At 37.8% G+C, this 25,048-nt stretch overlaps 1 protein-coding gene across 6 annotated transcripts in view; it reads right to left on the bottom strand.

The window, feature by feature from the left end:
* Positions 1-25,048, bottom strand: part of qtc (GRIP domain-containing protein quick-to-court) — a 175,066-nt gene that overhangs the window by 1,658 nt on the left and 148,360 nt on the right. For 3 of the 6 annotated variants that reach the window (XM_083115622.1, XM_083115623.1, XM_083115620.1), the window contains exons 3-7: positions 20,748-21,053; positions 18,884-19,497; positions 16,669-16,870; positions 14,726-14,821; positions 12,808-12,894 (exon numbers count right to left, since the gene is read on the bottom strand). In XM_083115622.1, the coding sequence (XP_082971748.1) occupies positions 12,808-12,894; positions 14,726-14,821; positions 16,669-16,870; positions 18,884-19,497; positions 20,748-21,053 (1,305 nt within the window). The remainder of the gene's footprint in view (positions 1-12,807; positions 12,895-14,725; positions 14,822-16,668; positions 16,871-18,883; positions 19,498-20,747; positions 21,054-25,048) is intronic. The other 3 variants (XM_083115621.1, XM_083115624.1, XM_083115625.1) reach the window with 3 other exon arrangements.

The following is a 25,048-nucleotide window of genomic DNA, read 5'->3' as shown; positions in this document are numbered from 1 at the left end:
CGTTTTGTAATTGCTGTGCTGCCATTTCCATAATTCCCCATTGCAAGTACAGAAGACACTAAGCAGGAATGTAACAGTCAGGTTTTATACACTAACACACAACAGTAACCTTTAGTGGGCGGGAACTTTTCACTCGCGTGATTTTCAAACTTGCATTGGTGCATAAAAAAATCAACTATACTCTGTCCTTGCTATCTCTAGAACAAGGCCGCTCATAGCGTCAAAGAAGGGGAGGGGGGTTGAGTGGGCAGAGCTAACAGTACACGCTGCTGTGAAGGCTGGTAACTACAATCGCTTTTTCCCCCTCCACTCAATCCCAACGTATTCATTGGCGGAACCGTCTCTCGTCACTAGTTGCACAGACTTGTTTTCGTTTGCTTGCTCCAGAGAGAGCCGGAACAGTATAAATTTAGAGAGATGAGACCTAATTTGGGGCGGATGACAGGACACTTAAAGGGGTGTGTAATTTATACATTTTACCTCCCAACAACGAAAGTTAAAGGAAAAAGAATTCAAATTTTACACAAAAATTCGTATTCGAGATGACCCTGTTGGCACCACAATAGACCAAAGTGAGCAAAAAAAATGCGTGTAGCAGTGGTATAATCCTACAACCACAGTCGCATTAAGAATAGACTGTTACTTCTTCGAAGAAAAAATAAGGTATAAGGAAAGTAATGTTGCCACCTTCAGAAGAAACAAATCTGGTAAATTGCTTCTAGCTCGGTCCTGTGGGTATAGTATACATTTTTCCATGCACTTGAAACAAATGCAACCATGCCAAGTTTTTGAAAAATAGATGCATTGAGTAACACTGCTAGTGCAAGAACATTACAAAAATTGTTTAAAAGATATTCATTAGCATTATTCAACTTCTATAATCATGCTTAATGTGTTTGTATCTTAATCACTATAATAAACTATAATGTGCTTTAATTGGCATGAGATTAAAAAATTATACTTGCACTGAATTCTCTGTCGTAACACAAAAGCAATCTACTAACACTATTAAGTCCACGATGAACCTTGACTGACAGAAAAGTAAATTATTTAATTATCTCTGGTAGAAACTAGCTTTATATATCAATAGTGCAATTACAGATAATTAGGCCACTATGGTGGAAGGGAACTACATGAAAAATCATTTAATTGTTCTAGAAGAAATTCTAAACTGATGTAATTTTCAAAAAATTGGAATACTGTTCTGGTTTTCTGAAAGGAGAATTTAGAGAACAAATTCACTGAAGACCCAGCATGGCTTTAATTCCTGGTACTGTTTTGCTGATATAAACAGAAGCACCAGTCATGTAATGCAATTTTTTTTTGCATTATAATAATGGTTAAATGTTACTGTTTTTCCAGCAATTCAAGCTTTGGAAAATACTATTATTGAAGACATTTTTAAAATAGGTGATTTTGTTTGTTAGTTTCATGATTCATAGGAAAGGAAACTTTACACTTCAAAGCACAACTGTCCAGTGAGGTCAGTGCCCACTTGATGACTATCTGTGTGACATGGTCTCAAGTTCGAACCACAGCCTAGGCATGGATGTTCTTTGCGAGTGTCTGTTCATCATATCAATCATCCTGATTGTTGTGATTAGCGAAAACTGGCAAAATATAATATACTAATTCAATCAATTCTTTGTGATGCGTGGCAACATCAATTTTCCCATTCTTTCTGGTCTAGAATCTAATTATTTTTCACAAGCAACATAACTTGTTATTGTTTTCACACTACTATGTCTCTGAAGGACAACTAAAAGTGGAAGTGTCAAGCTTTGAAATAGTGACAGCCCATTTATATCGATCAGTTTTTAACTCTTGTTAGTAAGATCAAAAATCTATACACATGTTGATAAGAACAGCTCATCTTAATGCTGCTTGTTTCAGTATTTTTTTCTTTCTCTACTAATAGTAGTGTTGGGCAAACATTTGACCTAGCAGTGTTACTGCATGATAGGTGCAAGTACTATTTACATGAAGTCTATGATTGATAGCAGTTATGCATGAACAATATAATCATATGTACTTCTTTCAAATGTGCAATTGATCTTGAAAGTGGAGAAGACAACCAAATGTCACTATTTTTCACATTGCACATCCCGGACTGCATTTTGCAGACTAAAGGTAAAAACACAGTGCGGCACAAGGACCCATGCTCATCGAAGGGAGCCTGGTCAAGACATAAAAATGTCAGGATATAATGAATGAACCAGATGTCGGACAGGCACCTCGAACAAGCCTCTCCCACTCAAACTGGTACCCATTCTTTCCGTTGAGCAGGAAAAGAGGAGGGTGTCTTCCACGAAGGGGAGAAGTGACTTTGAGTGGACCAATCACAGAACCTTCCACTTGAAACAAGAGACCCAAGATCAAACCGTGTTTGATCCTGGAACATCTTGCGATGAGCGGAGCTCCACTATGTTTTCCCCCCATTTAACTCCATGGTTTTGAATTACCGGAAACTTGTCCCTGCGAGTTACTGGCGATGAGCGATGAAGAATGTGCTTCACTGTGTTTTTACCTTAACGCGGCTCTGTCATCTGGACACGCAACCAGTATAACTGTTCAGATTGTGTTGTGCTGTCCATGTGTGTTTGTGATTGTCCCTTCATCTATTTTCATCTTATTACCATTCATCCCCATCTTGGTCAATAGCCAGAAGTGGCAGAAAAGCGATGTAAAATATAACAAACCGATCAATTAATCTTGAAAGTGTCGCATGTCATAGTTCCAGGTGGTTGTAATTTGCTATTTTGTGAAAGCAACATTTTTTTCTATGAACTGTTAGGATGCATGCACCTCTCTTCGGGCATTCATTCTTTGGTCCAAGAAACTGTATTAACCCCTTACGTGTAGATGGCATATACAGGGGATGGACAAAAATATGGAAACACCACGACATCAGAACGGGTGATATCGACGCAATGTTTTCACTTGAAATCGGATGAGGTGCGACATTCTTTTGTTTTGTGCCGTGAGATAGGACCCGATCGGACTGGTAGGAGTCGACATTTGCACTGTAGATGGCGCACAGTGCAGTTGATACTGAATCATGCCGGACCTGACAGTGTTTCAAATAGAGCAAATTGTCGGTGCCCTCCTTGCAGGGCCTCTGTTACCAAAGTAGCCATGTTATTTGGCGTATCGAGAGGGACTCTACCCGAGATCATGACGACATAATAATGTGTCCCGAAAAACATCACGAGATAAACACCTGCGTGGATGAAAATGTACACTGAGTGATAGAGACAGGACACTGAGGAGAATTGTGACCATGTTTTGCATGAAGAATGGTGCAAGATCCCATTATCCATCATCCAGGACTTGTATTTGTCCATTCATCGGAGACTGCAGGCCGTTTTGGAAGCTAAAGGCGGTCCTGCACGTTATTAGCTACAGCATTCTGGCTTTTCTTCGCAGGTGTTTCCATATTTTTGTCCATCCCCTGTATATACGGCCTCTGCATTGTGCTGCTGTAGTGCGGAAGGTACATATATGCCTTATGTTTGTGTCACCTATATTCGATTTACTGTGGCGTATATAGTCTCACAGACGTTTGGTGAGATAGTTCTAGCTGTAGTAGAAACAAAAAATAGTAGCAAGAGAGGAAAAAGACTAAACTAATTTTTCCCTTCTTCTTTGTTTTCATCTTTTTCCTCTCTTGCTACTATTTTTTTGTTTCTACTACAGCTAGAACTATCTCACCAAACGTCTGTGAGACTATATACGCCACAGTAAATCGAATATAGTTGAAACAAACAAAGCGTATATATATATACGCCTTCCGCACTACAGCAGCACAATGCAGAGGGCGTATACTGAATTTGACGAAAAAACCTACATTTTCCAGTAGCAACTTGTTAAACAAATTCCAAACTTAAGGGGTTAACTAAACACCATGATGTCATAGTTCGGTCCTGAATAGCTTACATTTTAAACAAGTTACCCAGCAGATCGTAGCACTACCCTCTTTCAAGTGGTACAAAAAATGTGTTTGTCTACTTCATGCACATAGAGGCTAACTGGGACTGGACCTTCATTTTAAAATTGGAATCTGAAGCCCTGTGCTTCCACCATGGATCGAACCCAGGGACATTGGCAAGACCCTCAAGTGATACAGAACTGAATTACCACCAGCAGAGTTAAAACAATGAACCTGCCATAACCTGTCCTCACAACTTGGGAACAATGGACGCAGTGGACTTCAGAAATATTGAGTAGATTGTACTGGGTGGGTTGGGCAAAAGGCAAGCAATCCAATCCTGTAAATGCTAAACCTTAGACAAACATCTGACTGGTTTAATCAACAGCAATGGACTCATTGTAAGCATCTTGCTGAGAACAAAATATGTGCTTTCTCCTGGGTAGGAAATTAAGATTTCTTGCTTTAATTTCACTTCTAGGAATGAAATGCTTTGATTATGCTTATGTGATGAAAGGGGTGGGAAATGCATGTGGAGCGTGCATATAACATGTATGCTCTTAGATGTGCACATCGTTTTCATGCAGAGCTATTTGCGAGTTCTAAAGCAAGCATGGTGCTTAAAATTATGATTTGCAAAATACACTGTTTGCGTTGAACTTATGCACGCAGTCATGCAAATGTTTTTAGTTTGGCAAGACAGGGAGTGAAAGACATTTTAGAAATGAATAACAGTGTGCTGCGCTTTCATTGCAGAAGCTTGTACAATGTAGTGCCATGTTATAGCTGTCACCAAAAAGCAAAGATAATTCACCAGAATGCATGCAGTTGTTTAAGTGAAAACAGCCTGTAAATGATAACACTATACTACAGCATGTAACATTAATGGTGAGCAATGCATTAAGAAAGAATTTCACAAATTCATCTGTGTTAGAGCCGTGAGAAAATACCATTGGCAAGAAAAAGAAACTATGAGAAATAGGGTATAAGGGGCGACAGAAGTTTGTGATAGTTTTATATCTTGAACCAATTGCAAACTTTACATATTGGGAAAGTTCTATATTCTGCCATGTGTCTTGATCCTTCCATAACCAGTAGTTTTGCTTTTAAATATTTTTACTTATTTAGTGGTTTGTCCATTGATTTCATAAGAGAAATGGCAGGTTAATGGGAAGCTGAGGCTGTTAAGGGGGTTCTCAGCACTAACAACCACACCCACTGTCGGAAATGGTGGCAGTGATTTGAGGCAGCATAGTCTCGTTAATCTGCAAAAGTTCAGGTTTTTTTTGTGCTTATATTGCAAATAGTTTCTAGTGGTTTTAATATTATTCAATATACAGGGTGGCTCAAAAATCACTTAACACCCCCGGTACAAGGCCACTGCAGCATGCAACATGGAAATGGTGATAACCAATCGTTATCAGGCCAAGGGGGAACCACATTGACGCCACCCGCATGGTTGGCGGCCATCTTGAATTCAACTTCAGAATTTTAAATGGGAAGGAGGTAATATGATATATCAAATCAGGCTAGAATTTCATGAGAAATGCAATGGTGAAGGTTTTTCGACGTACCTTTAACCAGTAAAAAGTTATGACTGAATTCTTGTACCAATTTACTCCTTTTTGAGGTGTTAGAAAAATGCCTTAAAATTTGTTTAGCGCATCGGTAATGCATCGAGATCAAAGTGATGTCTAGGGAGAGAAGTTCGCATGCCATTGCACACGATTTTAATCGGATACATCCACGAAGAGCTGCGCTTTATGAATGATTGTCGCAAACAATTACAGTGTGACGTTTCCATTAAATGAAATGGGCTAATGTTTATGTTCATAAGGAAGTTCATAAACAGAATATTCGATGCGTTTTATCTGATAACCAATTTTCGACAGATCAAAGCTGCATGGTTAGTGCTGGTAAGTTAATGGTGTGACGTGCTGTGTGGAACACGATTGGTTAGTCAATTTTCCATCAACGGAATCTTAAATGCTTAGGGCTACTTGGATTTGTTAAATAAAGGTTTTTCATCCTTGCTTATGGAAGAAGGTACTTTTTACAGAGTTTTTTCAATAGGGAGGAACACCAGAACACTATGGGAATGTTGTGAAGCAGTTTCTGTCCAAAGTTATTATTTGAATAATTTGTTTGGAAATCATTAATTTATGAAACAAGAAAAAAAATTCAAGTACAATGTCACGAAGCAACTAAAACGTGCAGCTTAAATTGTTGCTATCTGATAAAAGAGTTGTTGTCACCAGAAATAGTCTTCCTTTAACTGCATTCAGTTGATACACACACACAGTGTTCTGCCAGATCATATAGCTTAGGCAAACAAAAGACAATTTCCAATTTCCTGCAGTGTGGTATTTACACCCTTTGGTAGGTAAGCAATTAACACAAGGCAAATGAAGATTTATATGTAGAACTGCAGCAAGATTATAATGTAGCAAGTATGGTGATAACATGAGACCATGACATCAGCAGTGAAGACATTAGCATGCAAAGTAGGTGTTAAGAATAAAGAATTAGTCAAGCATCACTGTGTTTCATTCACTATTATGTTTGAGTGTGTAAGTATGCAACAAAGTGAGAAACAATTTCTAATGTGAGTAATGACAAATAGCCAAGGAAAGTGAGCGAAAAAGTTATTGTATATCACTTTCAATCTTGTCATCCAATGATCACTTATAATGAACCGCTATGGTTTCAGGTAATTGATTCGCACAATCGAAAGTTCACCAAAACCCTTAACCCTCCCTTTGGTACGTGGGGTACGAGTGTCCCCCATCGATAGTCATTGCAAGATGGCAACACAGAACTATACTGCACATGGGTGCTTTTGTGAACCTGAACATTTTATTTTCATTTGTTCTAAGCTCAGCTGTGTGTTCTAAGTCACATAATATTATAAAGGTAACGTCAGTCGCGTGTGTGGGGAACTACATACATAATAAAAATATCAAAGCGTAGAAATAGCACACAGCAGATTCAGAGGTTATAGGGAAGTGGTTAGTGAGGAAAGGGAGGACACGTGACCGAAAGTGAACATGACACTCCTTCGGTTGTTATGTATGTATTTAGCACATGAGGTACAACTGTCTCTCAAACATTGGAATGACATTGACTTTGTAATATTATGTCATTTAGAAAGTGAATTTGTTCTTGGAAGAAAGACAAAGAAAGCATGCACAGTACAATTCATGGTGTATTTTTTTACCTTAAAGATAGTTCAAGGATTGGATACATGCCTATGTACGTTAATCTCTTCATATCTATAATTGCGATATCAAGATATTTATAATCTAGATTATGCGTATTTCCACATAACAGACTTTTGTCTTTATGAACCTCCTGCAAAAGTAAGCATTATTGGCGAATTTTTCCTTGTCGCTGTTGCCACATTCAAAATTTACCTCAAAATGCAGAGAAGAAATGTAGGTGCCTTGTAATCAAGGGGTCCTGCATTCGATACTCGGTGGAGGCACATAGTGGTTCAGATCCCACTTTAAACTGTAGGTCCAGTCCCAATTAGCCTTTCTGTGCATAAAGTGGATAGGTAAATGGTAAAGTGACGGATTCATATTTGGGAGCTCGAAGGTTCAAACTTGTAGGAGGTATTTCTGTGGTCTTCAACACTACTTCTTCTTCTTGTATCTTTGCTTATTCTTTCTTGTCTCGCTTCCGATATGTTTAACCTGGCCGGTATAAATAAGCAGTGTTTGGGAATAACTAGTTACCTGTAATGTGGTTTCAAGTATCGGCTACTTTTTAGGAACTCTTTAACTGTAACTAGCTACATTTAAAAGTAAGTGGCTGTAATTATAACAGAATTTCTTTTTTCAACACGTAACTTAAAGTGCTCCTAAAACAGGGTAGAAAGAGATTGGCACAGGTGGACTTTCTTTCCTTGCTTCCTTAAGTGTTTTATTGAAAGTTTCAAAAGATTTGGTTCGGTCCCTTTCATTTTTAGCCGTAGTGTCTTCATCCCTTCCTCATATACACACTGCTGAACGGTGCAGTGTATTCTTTCAAAATAAATGTTTTATGTAATGTACTGGGTTTTTATGCAAGATATAACCTGTGGTAGCCAAAATAAGAATGAAAATTTAATCTATATCATCATGATACATGACACCCGCAGTTAGTTTCAATGCTTTTAACAGGCAACAAATTAGAAAAGATTCAGCATTTAAATAAATATAAAAAGCATATAGATCATGCCAAAGCATAAACAGTTAACATTTACTTAATACATGTTACGAACAACAAATAGATATTACTAGGGAGCCGAAGTTGATGAAATGTCATCATTTTTCTGACATCTCGGACACGATGCCCATTAAATATACACAATATTACACTTCGTGTAGAACCCAGAAAAGGTAATTTTAAAGTGCTTTTTTTTTTTTTTTTTTTTTTTTTTGCCAATTTTCAGGTTTTAGGTCATTTTCCCCGATTGTCGGCATTTTTCTGTCATTTTGCACAATATTCGGTGTATTGTTTCGTCATGTTTTGTCACTTCTTTCATTTTGGTAATATTCTTGAGTCTATTCACCAAGGTGAAATATATATCTCGCAGGATTGCAATTTATGAGCAAAAGAAATGCTGAACTGGTGACGGTCTTTGTTGTGTTGGGTGAAACCACCAGATGTCTGTCTGGGGCAAACTCAAATTTAAGATCAGATAAGGAGATTGCATTTTCTTTAATTTCCTTTTCATTTAAATTTTTAACCCGAAACTAACAAATTTAATGGTCATTTTTTGCATTTTTACGTCATTTTTCTAATTTTTTAGGACATTCTATATATACCTGTATTTTTTAGGTCATCAACTTCCACTCCCTAGATATTACTTTCTGCAAACACTTCCTGTCTTGATGCAATAATAGGAATAAATTACCTTTGCAGATGATGACTTTATCTTTAGAAGAATGGGAAAACATCACTGTGTATATATGTATGATTGAAGGTATTATAACTTTATCCTCATTCCTTTCAAATCGTTTTGTCAATTCTAATGATTATACCTTCCATGGATTTGCTACTCTTAAGCTGATAAAATTACAGAAGTAGTTAATTATCAGTACTCAAGATGTAAACAAAGGATTACAATTTTTCAACATGTTAGGGGAGATAGCTTATTGAAATGTTACGTAAAATTGAGCAGTGATTGAACTCATACCCTTCGAATTGTGGACAATTACTGAACTATTATGTTAATTTCTGACCTCACCAGAATTTCCACAACTTGGAGCATTGTGTCTATTCCATATGACAGCTATAGCAACTTTGAGATATATACTAACAGCACTAAACCTAACCTACTAATGCCAGAAATAAACATGTGAATAGGTTATTCAGGTTAAGTTTTGTTTATTCTATTAGGTGCATACGTGAGTAGGTTAGGCAGGTCAGGTTTAGTGCTGCTGTCTCGTTGGACTGAAAACAAATTTACACTAATATCTGTGTTGTAGCCCAGCTGGAAATTTTTCAATTGATTCCGATAGCCAATATGAGTTTTTGGTAACACTTTACTATACCTGAGACAGATTTCTTCAAATTTACAGGAGAAAGTACTTACGCAAATCATTTTCTGTAGCGTTGTTGATGTTCGGGAATGTAATTTTGATTCATTTTAATGGGAATGCATGTGGTTTTGTACGAAAATCTTTTTCCGACGCGCTATTGCTGCTGCCGCCATTTGCTTCCTGCATGAGAGCACAATACGCTCTCGTATTGTCCGTATATGCTAAATTGAACGAAAGGAGTGCTAATGGAACCAAACCTAACAGGCCTAACCTAACCTAGTAGGCATACCTCGTCCCCGTGATGGTTTTTGGGGCTATCGTGAATTTTTGGGCTAACGTCAATGGTTTTTCTGGCTTAAGGAACGATCAACGGTAAGCTATCGCCATGTTGTGTGTGGAAATAAACAAGAACAGTAAGTACTCGTAAATGTAAGAAATATCCATTACTTTCCTAACAAATTCAATTATTTCACCTAAATAAGCATTCCGGAATGCAGAATAGTACGTTAGCAATGTAAAAAAGTGCGAAAGAAATGATTCCCAGGTGTCTCAGGTATAGTAAAGTAGTACCGAGTTTTTAGACACACTATCAGAACCCATTGGTAAATGTAATGAATTGGTTTCTATTGGAAAGTAATTTATTGTTTTCAATATATTGCTTATGAAAAATTCTTATCTATATATCTGTAAATGCAATGGAGAAATGATATAAAAGAACTAAAACAAATCTCTGGTAAAGCATGTGGAATTTGTAACTTAGAAAAAACTTTCACATACAAAAATTTTTCAAATATATGAACGTTTGAACTCTGTAGCTGCATTGTGTTTAACACACTTATAGAAAATCGAAAAACATGCTGCTTCAGTCATAAATTGACATGTTATTCTTCCTTTATACACTCAAAAACAGCAAAAAATTAGGTTGAAAAAGAATCTGACCCACAAACTTGAAAAGGTGATGAAGAAACAAAACACTGTCGAGATCGACTTAGTTGATCAAAAGATTGCTTATTTTTCCAATTGCATTACATACACATAAGATTAACCATGGAAATTCCACATTGGAAAAAAATAAGAACTAATGTGAACATTTTTTCCAACTACTAGCTGCTTTGAGGTTTAGTTGGTTCTTAAGATATAGTTTTTCTTAGGTATTTATTAAGACAAATCTGACTTCAGTAGTATGCATTAGAATTCAGAAGAAAATCAGATCAAGTGTGTTGTTTTTCCAAAGAACTTCTAAATTACAGGAAATGTGGTGTCAAGAATTAAACTACCTATGTTTTGAGTCAATAAATGAATTTATAACATTGATTCTACAATATATATAAACTTACAATTGGATACAATTCACCAATTGGAAATTGTCTTGATTTTCCAATTGGTTTCAGTTGGGGTTCCGATAGAATCCGATTCATTCCAATTGAAATTTCAATTGGAACCAACAGAAAATTCAAGCTGGGAGAAAGTACAGGAAGGCCAGATCAGTCACAGAGCATCAAGACTTAATACTATGGTCTGGTTCAGCTATACTTTTCATATCCTTCCAATGCATTATATTTTATGTATCTTAAGCTATTTCCTATATCCACTTCAGTTTACACTAGGGGATTGATACATTAAACTAAATATATGCAACATCTTATCACATCAACTACTATCTCAAGTAGTAAAGGTAACAACAAAGAAAGTAAATATAAAGTTATTCTGTGTTTGACCCTACTAACAAATTCTACTCTCTCAATTTACAAATTAATGACAAAAACATCAGTTAAAAATTAAAATTTTACATCTTCTAGGGGGTATACTACTATCTAGCTTTATGTACACATATATACAGTACATATACCAATGAAGGTATTACTGTTAAACAAAAATTTTAGGTAAAGATTAAATTCTACTATTTCTTTTGCAGTATATGAAGGGTATAATAAATATTGTTGCCAACACCAATGAATAGAGCCGTAAAATGTACTATGATAATAATCTAATGCAAGATGGAAAATAACTAGTGCATAAAGTGACAAAATGTTCACTCCTCTAATCAATGTATGCAAATGCAAAGAAATAACTTGTTACTCTTATTTATTAAAGAAATTATTGCTTTTACAAAATTATAAAAGCACGAAAAGTTACGTTTGAGTTACTTGCTAACTAATCGTATGGAAAAGCTTGTTCATGCCATTCTATATACGAGGGTTGGGGAGTAAGTCATGGCAACCCAGTAATAATTCGACAATTGGAGGATGTATTAAAAATTTGTTATATACAACTGACAGAATATCCAATATGTATATTTTGTTGGTAGGAATCATGAAAGAAAACCCAAGCAACCCTGTGACATACACATGTTACAAAAACTTGTCTGATTATGACAAACCCTTGCACATGTATATGTCACAGGGTCAGACAAGTTTTTGTAACTTGTACATTAATACATGTGTATGTCACAGGGTTGCTTGGGTTTTCTTTCATGATTCGTACCAACAAAATATACATATTGGATATTCTGTCAGTTGTATATAACAAATTTTTAATACATCCCTCGATTGTCGAATTATTACCGGGTTGCCATGACTTACTCCCCAACCCTCGTATATTAAATTATATCTTAAATTACATACATATACAATACTTTCTTATGAAGTAGGATTTCTTCATGGGAGTTCATATATTTTCACACAAAATGCTGCTTGTTCCCATTTTCTTTTTTTACGTTAAAAAGCTATTGCACGTATAATCTTGTACTATGTATAAGAAAGATGAATTCCTCACTAAAATACGGTACAAATATGACTAAATTATAATTTTGCAATTAAGCAAACTAAGTAGCAGTGTAGAAATGAACATTATACTTCAAAAATAACTTAAATGCTGTCATTTAAATTGTGCTGAACTGAATCCATAAACAATATCCTGTTACTTTGCCAAGTAAGCAGTACAAACTTGAAAAATAGATGGGTGACGAAAACTGAAGCACTGATGGTACATCACAGGTAAATAACTGCTTTACATATTGGAAAGTTTTGGAATAAGCTTTACAACGTATGTTGCCTCAAGACTTAGAGAAGGAAGAACGATGTGCAAACAAAGATGCTAAGAAGTGAAAAATTCCGTAACATGGAACTTGTGTGTATCTAGCTACGGTTGTAATTCTTGTCTCGGAGCTAAACAAAAATCCATCACCTGCTAACTACCATGCGCTACGTTCATGCAACAACATCCAGAAGGTACGGATGCTATTCATGCAGGAAAATTAAGTGACCCGTACAAGACACTTCCAAATAGCTAATCAAGCATTCATTCCTCAGAATTTTGACATGAACTGTGTTAATCCAGTTAAATACAGACCTTCCTTGTACCAATAATCCAGAGCGAAACAGCTTCCTTTGCACTAAGCAAAGCCTGTGATTTTTCTGTGTGTAAGGAATCCACGTCCTGCAAGTCCAGTGTTAGAAAAAGAATACAATGTACTTAGAAAAGTCATAATTGTCACAGAGGTCTGGCATTCACTTTTTACTCTTATTTTTCCCCATGTTGAAACACACACAAGGAGCTTTCAAACAAACAAAGCCTTTTGCCCAAACCATTCTTCATTAACTTTTATATATACAAGGTGTCTGAATGGGTTGTTTCCACAAATGTCTCTCATGTATGTTAGAAAAAAATTGTGAAATTTGAAATATCATGGTGCGACAGCTTCTTTAGGATCAAAGTCTACAAGATGACTTTTGATTGGATTGTGTTGTCAGTACTTTGATTCCCACTGCCCCACCTCCCCCTAACCTTTCTGTAGGTAATGACCAACTGACTCTTACGTTTAACTTGTGTCAGAATGTGTTTTTGCATTCTCTGGAAAAATGGCCCTAAAATTTGGAAGTCCATTTATTTATAAAGGATGCCCCAACAAGTAGGCTGGATATGATTGCACCATTGTATTGTTGTTGTGTTGGCGACATTGTTCTTGTGTATGGTTGTGGTTTTATTTGAATGCTGTGGATGTTGGACACTTGTGGTTCCAGCAGGATGGCACTACCTGCTTGCTACACCTCCCACGAAATAATTGCCTTCCTGCATGACAAATTTCCGGGCCAAAACTGGCCAGCGAGGTCATGTGAAGTGACACCTTGTGACTTCTTCCTTTTGGGGCATGTGAAAGAGCAGTTTTATGAAAACAATCCCCAATGCCAACAAAACTCAAGGAGGAAATTCGACATGCCATCGTCAAATCGAGGAGAAAGTCAGGGCCTTCCCGATGGCGCAGTGGTAGTGTCATCGCCTTGTAATCAAGGTGTCCTGGGTTCGATACCCGATGGAGGCACATAGTGGTTCGGATCCCACTTTAAACTGTAGGTCCAGTCCCAATTAGCCTTACTGTGCATAAAGTGGACTTAAAACACCAACTCAAACAACTCGAGGAGCAAATCTGTGTAGGAGTCATCAGTAATTTCTTCATTAGAGTGACTACATGCAGAGCAAGTCGTGGGACTCATATTACACATATTGTTTTTCATACTTAACTGGCAGCATGTACCCTTTGTAATGATCTAGAAATATAAGCCATTTCATGAAAATAAAATATTTTTTCACGTTATTAAATCAAGCGTTCTTGTTGGGACACCTTTACATGTGTGAATTGCAAGCCTATTGCCAGGAATTTTGTGATAATGTAGCAGTTTTCAGATCATATAAATTTGTCCTCATCACATGTTATGCAACTCATACAGAAATTGTTTTGGTTCATGTATGAATTCACAAACAGTTGACTGAATAGTGACACTTATTTCAGAGAGAATCAAGTCTTGAGGTAGGTTCAAAGTCTTGTTGGCCTGTAACACTCGCAGACAGCCAAGCCATCTTTCCTTTAGTGCAAACCCCTCGATTCAGACACCATGTATGGACAAATTTTCAATTGAATTTTTGTATTCAGCATGCAAGAGCAGGAAATATCCTTAAGGAAAATGATGCAAAACTATCACTGTTGTATAATGTGCAGAAAAAACAAGATTAAACAAAAATAATAAGTAAAACTTGTGATAAGTTAGCGTGTACAAGACTTTTCACACAGATCAGACAAGAGACAAAGTAGTAAAATTATGTTAGCGAATGGGAAATAAAAACAAATGCATAACCTGACCTATTAATGAAGCTTAAACCAACACAATTTAGCTCAAAAAACAAATTAAATACCAAGACTGCAAGCATCCATAAGAAAGAAAGATGTTAAGAGTGGTGATTTATTTTTTCATCTGAAAACAAATCTCCATACCTTCATTTTCTCCAATTCTTGCTCAGTTACTTGCAACTGCGTCAAAAGTTCGGGAACCGATATCCTGTTGGGAGCTTGATGGGCAAATTCTAGCACCTAGAAATGTAGAAATTTTGGATTTGGTTAAGGTTTATTTCTGCAGAACGTTCATAAAAGTAAGGAGAAGATTGTGACTATGCAGCTTTTTCCGTTCAATGTCTAAAAACATTTATGCATACCATTATGATCAGAGGCTTTACTTTTGATCAGCTGGACCTAACAACCTCTTTGATGTTGAATAAATAATCCATTAAAAATTTTGACATTAATTCGGTAGAACAAATGTTCACTTGATCTTAACTAACCATTAGTTACATAATGAATATGTGCTCTTATACAGGGTAATGAATATGTGCTCTTATACAGGGTGATTCAGAAAAATGTTAACACTATATGGGAAATTGAAAATGTACTATTCACTGTCTATGTTTACTTCTTTATTGTAACACCCATGTTTGCATAGACTGTCACACACTAAATATACTCTATTACACACTAAACACAAATTCATGTTATTGCAGCAAAGTTTCCTCCTTTAAGCAAATTTTCTATTTCCCATATAGTGTTTACATTTTTTAATCACCCTGTATATATACTATTACATCATCTTTTTAACTATTCATGTAATAATAACAATAATTACTATTATGATTAATTGGTCTTATTATTACTATTGGATATTAATCTTGTTAACATATTAATTATAAAATGTATTATCTTTGCACATTTTAAAATAATAAGATACTGTTAAAACTTTGTGAGGCACACTTCATTTGTGTACAACCTGTATTGATTGATTGATTTAGTGTTTTAAGTCCACTTTATGCCCAGTAAGGCTAATCGGGACTGGATACAATTTAAAGTGGGATCCGAACCACTACGTGCCTCCAACAGGTATTGAACGTGGGACCCCTTGATTACAAGGCAATGATGCTAGCACTGTGCCATCGGGGAGGCCCGTACCCCCTGTATTGTAATGGGTTTACCCTTTAGCTTTGTATTCTAGACCAGAATCCATGATTCTTATATACTGAAGTACATGGACATAGCTTGTTGGAGGTGGGGACAGAATCATCATAGGTCTTAACTTCTGAGGAGAGGGGGCGTAAGACAAAATGTTTCCACTCATAACAATATTGCCCAGGACTGCTTTGCTACATAACTGCTATAGGTGAGAAATCATTAAACATACTCTTTATTTCTCTGTTACCCAGTTCCCAGGGGATTAACAAAAATATCTTGTAAATGCTAATAACCTGAAAATTTTGTACGGGCAAGTGCCCCCCTGCCCCTGTCAAGTTACACTCATTCTAAAGTAAGGTACTCCCCTGTACTTTGCATCATGCCATGAAGGTCTATAGGGATGTGGAGTTAGGGCCGCGCACTTTCTTGATCATGACCAAAGGTGGAGGTCATGGAAGGGAAATTTCCCTTTATGAAGGGAAATTCGAACCAAATTTTGAACGAAATGGGATGAAAAATACCAAAATTCCATGGAAATTTTAAGAAACCAAACTCAAAAATAGTACAGATTATGTACTATTTATTACTATTATTTTTAAAGGTTTTTAGTGAAGGGAAAAACAGTGCAAAAAGAGAAATTTTGCACCTTGGAAAGGGAAATTATGCCCTCAGATTCTGGCAACACTGCCCCAGAGTTCCCTTCATGTACCCATTTTATAAGACACTGGGTGGGTGCCGGAACCACTTGAACAGGTGGAAAAATTCCCCGTTCTCTCGCATGGTAGTCAGATGCCCTAATGACTGAGCTACCGTGGCTCATGGTGAAGTACTTTCCAGAATTATCTTCACAAGAAAAGTTAAGATGATTGAAAAAATTCAAGAGATATGAAGTGGTAAAATATAAACGTTATCGAAAGAAAGGGCGAGAAACTGATACTGACCTGATCTGCATGTTCAAAACGTGCTGCCTCCTGGCCTTTGACGTACATCTTGAGGTACATGTTCTTCTGCTTCTCCTCCTGTTCCTCAAGGTCCTTCCGCAGCCTCTCGAGCTCCTTATGAAGCTCCCGGATCTGGTCCTGAGCCCTATCGTACTCGGGCCGCAATTCACAGTACCTGCATCCGAAGTAAGTATTCAGATGCCTTATATTTACAAGTTTAAAAAAGGGGAAAAAATAAACATTAATTATTTTGAAAGCAGAAGCACTTTTTAATGAGGTGGCGAGTGCAATGTTTGGTGCATTTTGAAAATTTATTCACTGTGGGTTAATACAAATACAATTCTCACACCTTCCTTGTTCAGTTGCCATAAAGCAAAATAGTCGGAGGGACAGTTTTGTGTTTAGATAAGTAACTCTTTATTAAAGAAGAATGCGGTCCTTTCTGTAGTTTATAACCATAGATGATTTCTCAATTTTGAACAAAAGTAGAACTTTGTATTGTGAATGTGTCAAAGGTAAGGCTATCCCCTATGTCGTGTTGGTTTATTTTACTTATCTTTACTACCACTTTTGGCTAATTGGGAAGATAAGGATGAGTGATGATATGATGAAACTAACCCTTGCCCAGGCTGGGATTCGAACCTGGAATCCCTGGCATCGTAGCATGCTGTGCTACCCACTCTACCAAGGAGGCCACCAGCCCCTATGACTTGAACTCTGTCAAAGGTACATTTGGTGTGTATAAGTTAAGCATGAATTCTTAATTTTAGCCAGAGTGGAGGTAAAGTGATGAGAACCGTGCTCTAATAACATTACCACTCCCCCCCAAGATTGTCCCCAGTTCCCATTGATTAGAGGCTGGGTGAGCCCAAAAGCTGCTTTATACAGGTACATTGTCGGAATACACACCCACCTCGGGGATCAAATCTGCATCTTACACATGGCAGATGCCGTATTGCAGACAATCTCATAGGTTACATGCATGCCTTAAAATAAAGTCTGACCTCTGTGGGGCACAGCGGTGATGGGTTCTTTGTGAGTATCTCTTCATCATATCATCATTCATCCTCATTGTTGCAATTAGCCAAAAGTGGCAGAAAAGGAACGTAAAAAAACAAATAATCAATAAGAAATTATACAAGTGAAAAATTGGAGAGTTGCATGTTGCTTGTCACTTTGGTCTGTGTGAGTTCCCTTATTTGGTGATACATCGTATTCTGAATCATTGAAGTTGTTTGGTTTTGTGAGCTGATTCAAAAATGCAATTAAAAAAATAGCCAAAAATGTAGCTTGCAGCCAACATGGACGTTATCACCATCCCAATATCACATCCATTATCCTTGTTATCTGATGAAGACTGTTTGAAACTGGAAATATTATGCTCAAAAAACAAATATGTGCCATTACTAACAATAAAAGTAAGTGACAATTAACCACGTACGTAATTTATTCAAGTCCATTTGTGAAACTGGGTCAAAATCAGGCAGGAATGGACTCCCTGTGAGTATGTTTGCAAATCGAGTAACATGGTTATTTTATTTGTCTTTTGTGGAAACTGAACTAAAAGGTGTATTAGTTTTCTACTGTTTGTTGCCTTGAAGGTATATTCAAATTCTATTTTGAAGTAATGTAGGATTCTGCTTTCAATGCTCATGAATCATAACTCTAACATCAAAATAAACTTGGATGATTTTTAAGCATTTTTTTGTTAACAAGACTGATTTAAAAAATTTAACATAAAACAGTTCAAAGCAACTCAGGATGTTAGTGTGCAGTGATAGTCATTGTGCAATATAGTGCAGCATTCAAAAATAAATACAATGTAATGAAAATAACAAAAGCAAAGAAAAATACATCACAATATTTAATTCAAATTATAGATGAAAAATTAATCCTATAATTAATAATAACAAGTATGTGTTTATGAAAAACTGGTAGAAGTATTTTCTAAGTTGCAACTTTCATCTGTAGCTGTAATTTGCATGTAAAAGTAATTATAATGCAAAGGTAAAAGCATAATGTGAAAAAGTGTTTGTTGATCAAGCGTAAGGACACGAACGAGTACGAACAAGCAAAAGTGGTCCCATGCAGTACTCTTGCCTAGAGCACTTGGACTCGCAGTACACAATTTATCAATTTCCAAGAGAGAGACATTTTTACATTACAATTAGTGTGCTCTAATTACAAGAGTAATGCAATTATTTAAATACCGTACCTTGTGTTGACTTCACTAAGTTTCTGCAGAAGGTTTTCAATTTTATCATTGTACTTTTCCTTAAGTTCTTGATACTCGTTAATGTTGTTCCGCTGAAGTTCCTCAATTTTCTTTTCATACATATTCACTATCCTTCTTCTCTCCTCCTCCCTGTCCTCCTCTGGGGTCAATCGGCAATCCACCCCATGCGAATGAAGATGAACGGACTCCTTAGAATGAACGGATGATGAGGTGAGATCTTCGAAATGTCCAGAATCGGCCAAGGAGGAGGGAAGATCTGAATTTATTTTCTCCAAAGATCCATCCTGTAGCAGGCTGCAACCTGATTGGTCTGAATCCAAACGATGCGTTGGTGATTTGAGATTTCTGGGCAAACACTGAGAGTTATCACTTTGATCATTTTTCGTGTCCTCTACACCATTTGCATTCATATAACTTGTTTTCTTGTCCTGCACACAGCCTTCATCACATTCGTCACCTACACGCTCACTTCTGTCAGTCTTGTCTGCATCTAGAGATGCCTTAAATAGCCGAAGCTCCACAACCTCTTTGGTTAGCCGAAAGATTTCAACATCTTTTTGCTCCGTTTCCTTCTTAGCTTGGTTCAACAGTGCCTGCAATGAGTGGAGAAGTTATGGTTATATCTATGAACAGTGAACACATCATTAGTACTACAGAGCATTAGTCCATCATGTAGAATTTTATTTATCTATGAGAAGATAAGTAAAAAAAATATTCTGAATGTCTTTATGGCTACATATTGCCAGCTGAATACTGTTTTGTCATATGTCTATCTTCGCCAAGTCTTGAGGAGAGCTGATTGAATTTCGATTTATATGACTTTTGAATACATTACATGATTTGCACAAATATTTTACTAATGTTGATAATTCACACCACTGGACATCCAGATTTGTCACTTTGGAACATGACACATTAAGACATACGGAACATGATAACATCATGATTCATTTTAAGTGACAAGTAGAGATACGACAAAAGAGTATTCATCCATACAGAAAGCAGTATGCACCATACCATGAAGGCACATTTAGGGGATGTGGGGGTAGGACCTCACACATTCTTGATCGTGGTCATTTTATGATGTGATGTAATCAGCATTATGCTCCAGACACCTTTGCTACCCCACACCCCCAGTGTTGCCCCCAGGTACCCATTTACTTGAAGCTGGGTGAGGTTTTTATGCAGGGACAAGGCTGGAAGAATTCTGATAGATCACTCAGATGCCCCACAAACTAGACCACCACGGCTCCTTTATAACATTTGATCTGTCACATTTTTGGAACTAGTAGCAAAAAATGTTTAAATGCTTTTCAAATTTGAGAAGAAAAATGCTCTGGCCAACATCTTTTGGTAGGCTATCCTATACTGAAATGCCATATTAGAAATGACATACCTTTGTGTACCACATAATTTTTCAATAAATACCTCCTTTCCTTTATTTGGGAAGCCCAGCAATGTAATGTTGTCAGGTTCTAATGACAAAATATCCTGCATTGCTCTGTGTTGCAGATGACATGTAATGCCATTTTGTATTCTGGAAAATCTCGTTTGCTTTTCTTAAATTAATTTAATGGAGTCATGTTTCTTAATTCGATAAATTACAAAACGTGAATTGGAAATATTATGACTGTTTCATTAGTTTTTCTTAAAAGTGTTTTGTTGTTGAGGAACAATGTCAATACCTTGAACTGACAGACAGTATGAATACAGTGATTAAAAAAAATAACATATAAGAGATAATGTAAGGCAGGATCTTAGGATCAACACTCGAAGAAATTTTACTTAAATTTACACTAGATACAAATATTTCTACATTAATCTGTCAGAAAAATGGGTTTACCTTTAGCTTTCGTATTTGTTTGTTGGCTCTCTGGGTAGGAGTGAGGTATTCTTCATTGTTCTCTGGGTACCGGGCACAGTGCACCACATACTTCATTTTCCTACCAGAAAACGTAGTACCATTTTTTGCAAAGGCATAGTCACAGGACATGGTACTACAGATGCTACCGAAGCTCTTCACGGAGTCCAAGTCATCAGCTGCCTCGGGGGAAGGGGTAGGAGTATGGGGGTAGGAACCAGGGGATGAGCTTGCCACTGGTAAATGGCCAGGGCGGTTTGATAAGTTCAATGGTGTGCTGTTAAATGGCTGGAAAGAAGAACATTAGCATTAGTAAGCATACTACTCAAAATGGTTAATGACTTAATGTCACAAACAACTTCTTATGCGCACGAATAACATTATATGGTATTTAACATTGAGACTGTTACCTTGGAGTTATTTGGAAGAACAGTGATCCAAACATGGTTATCAAATTTACCCCATAACCACTCGTACATAATAGTATACCAAATTACAAAGTTCATGGTTTAATATTACTATATTCAACCTGGGGAATCTCTGGATCAATGTCGTGCAAAAAGGGAAGGAAGCGAGTGGGTGGATCGAAGCAGTGCATGATGCTGCAAAGGCTGGAAACGTCAGCCCCATTTTCCCCTCCATGCAATCCTGTTCCCTCACACTTGTTCATTGGTCGAGCCGTCCCGAGTCACTGCGCAGAGACTTGCTTTCGTTTTCTCACTTTAGAGACTCCCGGGGCGGAGTATAAAAGTATGCTTCTCGTAAGGTAAGTTTGTGTGACAAATTTAAATTATGAGCCGTGGCATGTCCAGGAATTGCATAAAGATGAGGATACAACTGCTTATATTCAGTGCATATTTTATCACCTCATAAATCTGATGTTTTTGTGAAAAGATGAGACTCATTACCCACATCATTCCCCTGGTAGTACACCAACTTTAAGTTATTCAATTATTTATCTTAAAGATGCATGAGTTTGCATTCAAATAGTTACATTATAAGGAGGAGCGACTTTTTTCTAACCGTCAGTCCTGCATTTTGCCATTTTCCTGCATTTTCCTCTCTCTCTGCCCGACCCTGTGGCCGAGTGGTTAGCACATCGCGCTGCGACGCCAAGGGTCCCGGGTTCGAATCCCGGTCGGGCTTGGTTGTTTGTGAATGTCCATTCATCAATTTCATCATTTCATCACTCATCCCCATCTTCGCAAATTAGCCAAGAGGCACAAAACGCGAAGTAAACTAAATAAATAAATCAATCAATCAATCTCTCTCTCTCTCTCTCTCTCTCTTATAGGGCTTCCCTGATTCCCTGATGGCACAGTGGTAGCGTTGTTGCCTTGTAATTAGGGGTCCCGGGTTCAATACCAAGTGGAGGCCCATATTGGTTCTGATCCCACTTTAAACTGTAGGCCCAGTCCTGATTAGCCTTACTGTGCATAATGTGGACTTAAAACTTCAAATCGGCCAATCTTTTCTCTCTTTTAGAAAAGCTTGTCCAAAGAGGAGATTTTGAATTCCACCAATTTCCCTGACTAGGGGTGTGGGGGACAGAATTTTTTGGGTCGGCACGGGAAATTTTTTTAAATCCCGACATGCGGGACGGGAAAAATTCGCCATTTCCCGACAAAGTCTGGAAATTTTCGGGACGGGAAATCTTCGAAATTTCCCGAAGCTCTTGAACTCTCGAATTCTACATGTCACTTTCAACTTAAGTGATTGTTTTTGCATTTCTGGTAAAAAAAACTAACAATTTCCAGACATTTACAATGCAGAAAACGTCGAGAATTGAGGACTAAAATGGTAAACGTTGTGTTGTGTAAAAGCGAGTGTGTTGGGGAATCGCATAGTTCCGCACATCAGCCCGTAAGAACGTGCACACTAGTGACCTCTTACACGCCCTTTGAACTACTTAGAGGGCTATCAGCCACATTTCACGTTTACCACATTATAAAGCATGGCACATTTCACAATTTAACGTGGAAAACGGTGTTTGAATTATTGTGGCACTTACAGCGTTTACCAATTTTAGTCTTCAATTAACGACTTTTTAAAATGACCATTCGGTATTTCTCGACTGCTCGGGATCCCGAAAAGTCATTTCCGGAAGTCGGGATCGGGACGGGAAATTTTTTTTCCCGATCCCGGTCCCGACTTTTCGGGATCCCGCACACCCCTACAACTGACAATAAGTGATGTGGCCAGTGGCGAAGCGTGAGATCTTCACGTAGTCATCGCAAGATTTGCCAAACGTCAGGGTCGATATTTCAACGGCGGGGACAATATTTCTCTGCGATAAACTCCAAGGTCATTGCCAATTCAATGTAAAAGCTCATACCACAGATCCTACGACTACAAAATGCATAATTGTATCCCATACGATGAGAATTATTAAATATGATTAAAGCGTTCAATATATGCGGAAATAGCAGACATTCGCAGTGGCGTGCCCAGGATTTTCGAAAGGGAGGATTTCGTGTACTTTTTTTTAGTTATCATTCCTCATTTTGCCGTCTTTTTCTACCTTTGACTGTCTTATTTTTATCTTGAGCCTAAGCAGGGATTATGACCCTCACCAACCCCTCCTAGAGCACGCCACTGGGCACTCGGAAGAATCTTGATGACTCAAGAGAAACCCTGCCGTGTGGCTCTAAACTTGGATATGGGGGCTGAAAAAAGGCCTGTTATGACCCGGACCTTCAAGAGTGGTGGGGGGGGGGGGAGTAGAGGTTGTTGAACCTTGTCGTAGGGTCTGCCTGTTCGGAAGCATTCGACTGTTCTCGGCACGGACAGAGGCCAGAGAGATTCGCACCAATCTGCGCTGAGCTGAGCCGTCCAACATCATTGCCTTCAATAGAAAACTTGGCGGGAGGGTTCGGTGCGAGGGGTAATACCAAGCCCTCATTTCGATGCGCTAAACTTTAGCGAATCTCTTGCGTATTTCGAGCTGTTTCATGCTGTCGCTTGGCTTATTTCGCAAAAATATGCGAATATCCTGACTTCTTTTTTTGTTGTTCTTCTCTAAAAAATTTAAAATGCATTTTTTTAATATTTTGCTTGGTCATCGCCGCATCTCCCGATGACCGGATGTGGCATATATTAGTTTTATTATTATTACAATTTGATGACACCCCACCTGACCAATGAAGTGGCTGGACTGAACATTGTTTTCTGCCTCTTTTATCTAATGTCAATAATGATGAATGATTATTATATGAAATTGCTGAAGGGTCATTCAGAAAGTGACTAGTGCCAGGACTCGAACCCGAGATTTTACGACACATTGTCTTCATTTGGAGGAGCAGCACCCCCTCCCTTTGGCACGCCGTTGTATCTAAGAGAATGTCGTGAATCCACCACTAGTATATATAATAATAATAAATAACCCGTGACTCTACAGCATGTAAGGACCTTGCCCTATCTCCCGACTGCCAGTCTTCCTCCCACAATCCTACCTAGAGGTGTGGAGATCTTCAACCAGTAATGGGGTGACGTGGAGTCAGCACGTCGAACCCTCAACCGTTATTGGAGATATCCGTGACCGGGTTACGCTACTCACTCGTAGCTCCCCAAATTTCTCAGAATAGTGGGTTGCCACCGGTCGTATACACATTCCGAAAACCCAGGCAGACTCGACTCGAACCCATACCGTCCCGCAGTTGGAGTCCAAAGCACAGCGCCTTGGATTGGTATAAAAGTAGTAAAACCAACGAGTTATAATTTACGAATAGTATGACGAAACATTGAAGCTCCATGCGCCATAACATGAGTATAAACTATAAATACACTGCAATTTTTTGTGGCTTGACCAAAAATGTATTTATACTCCAAACTTAACATTAAAAGCATTTCGCCTGGCGTTAGAAGACGAAGGGCGGAGAGAAGAAGGTGTTTGAGAAGTGTGCGATAAGTAACAGACCCTCGTCTCCCTGGCCCTGCGCATATTAACTTCGATGGTGGACGCCCCTAGTGGAATTAAGCTGAACTAATCGTGAACATTCGAATGAAGTTCGTGGCTTGAGTGCAGAGCTTCAGTTGGATCGTAACTCAAGTTTTATTGCAAGAAATTTACAATAACTCCACTGTGCGGTGAGTATTAATATTACAGAATTGCGAATGAAAATTTAAACATAAATTTGAGACAAAAGATGTCCTAAAATTAATAGATGATTGGGTGTTTGACCGCCGTAATGTACGGAGTAGGCAAATAAATTTTCCATTTTTCGTTTTGTTCTTTTACACCTACAACTACAAGATAGACGGCGTTTTCATAAATTCAGAAAAAG

Source organism: Lepisma saccharinum, chromosome 30 (genome assembly GCF_977018435.1).
Source record: "Lepisma saccharinum chromosome 30, izLepSacc3.1, whole genome shotgun sequence".
NCBI classification, from domain to species: domain Eukaryota; kingdom Metazoa; phylum Arthropoda; class Insecta; order Zygentoma; family Lepismatidae; genus Lepisma; species Lepisma saccharinum.
This window is presented reverse-complemented; position numbering and strand designations above follow the sequence as displayed.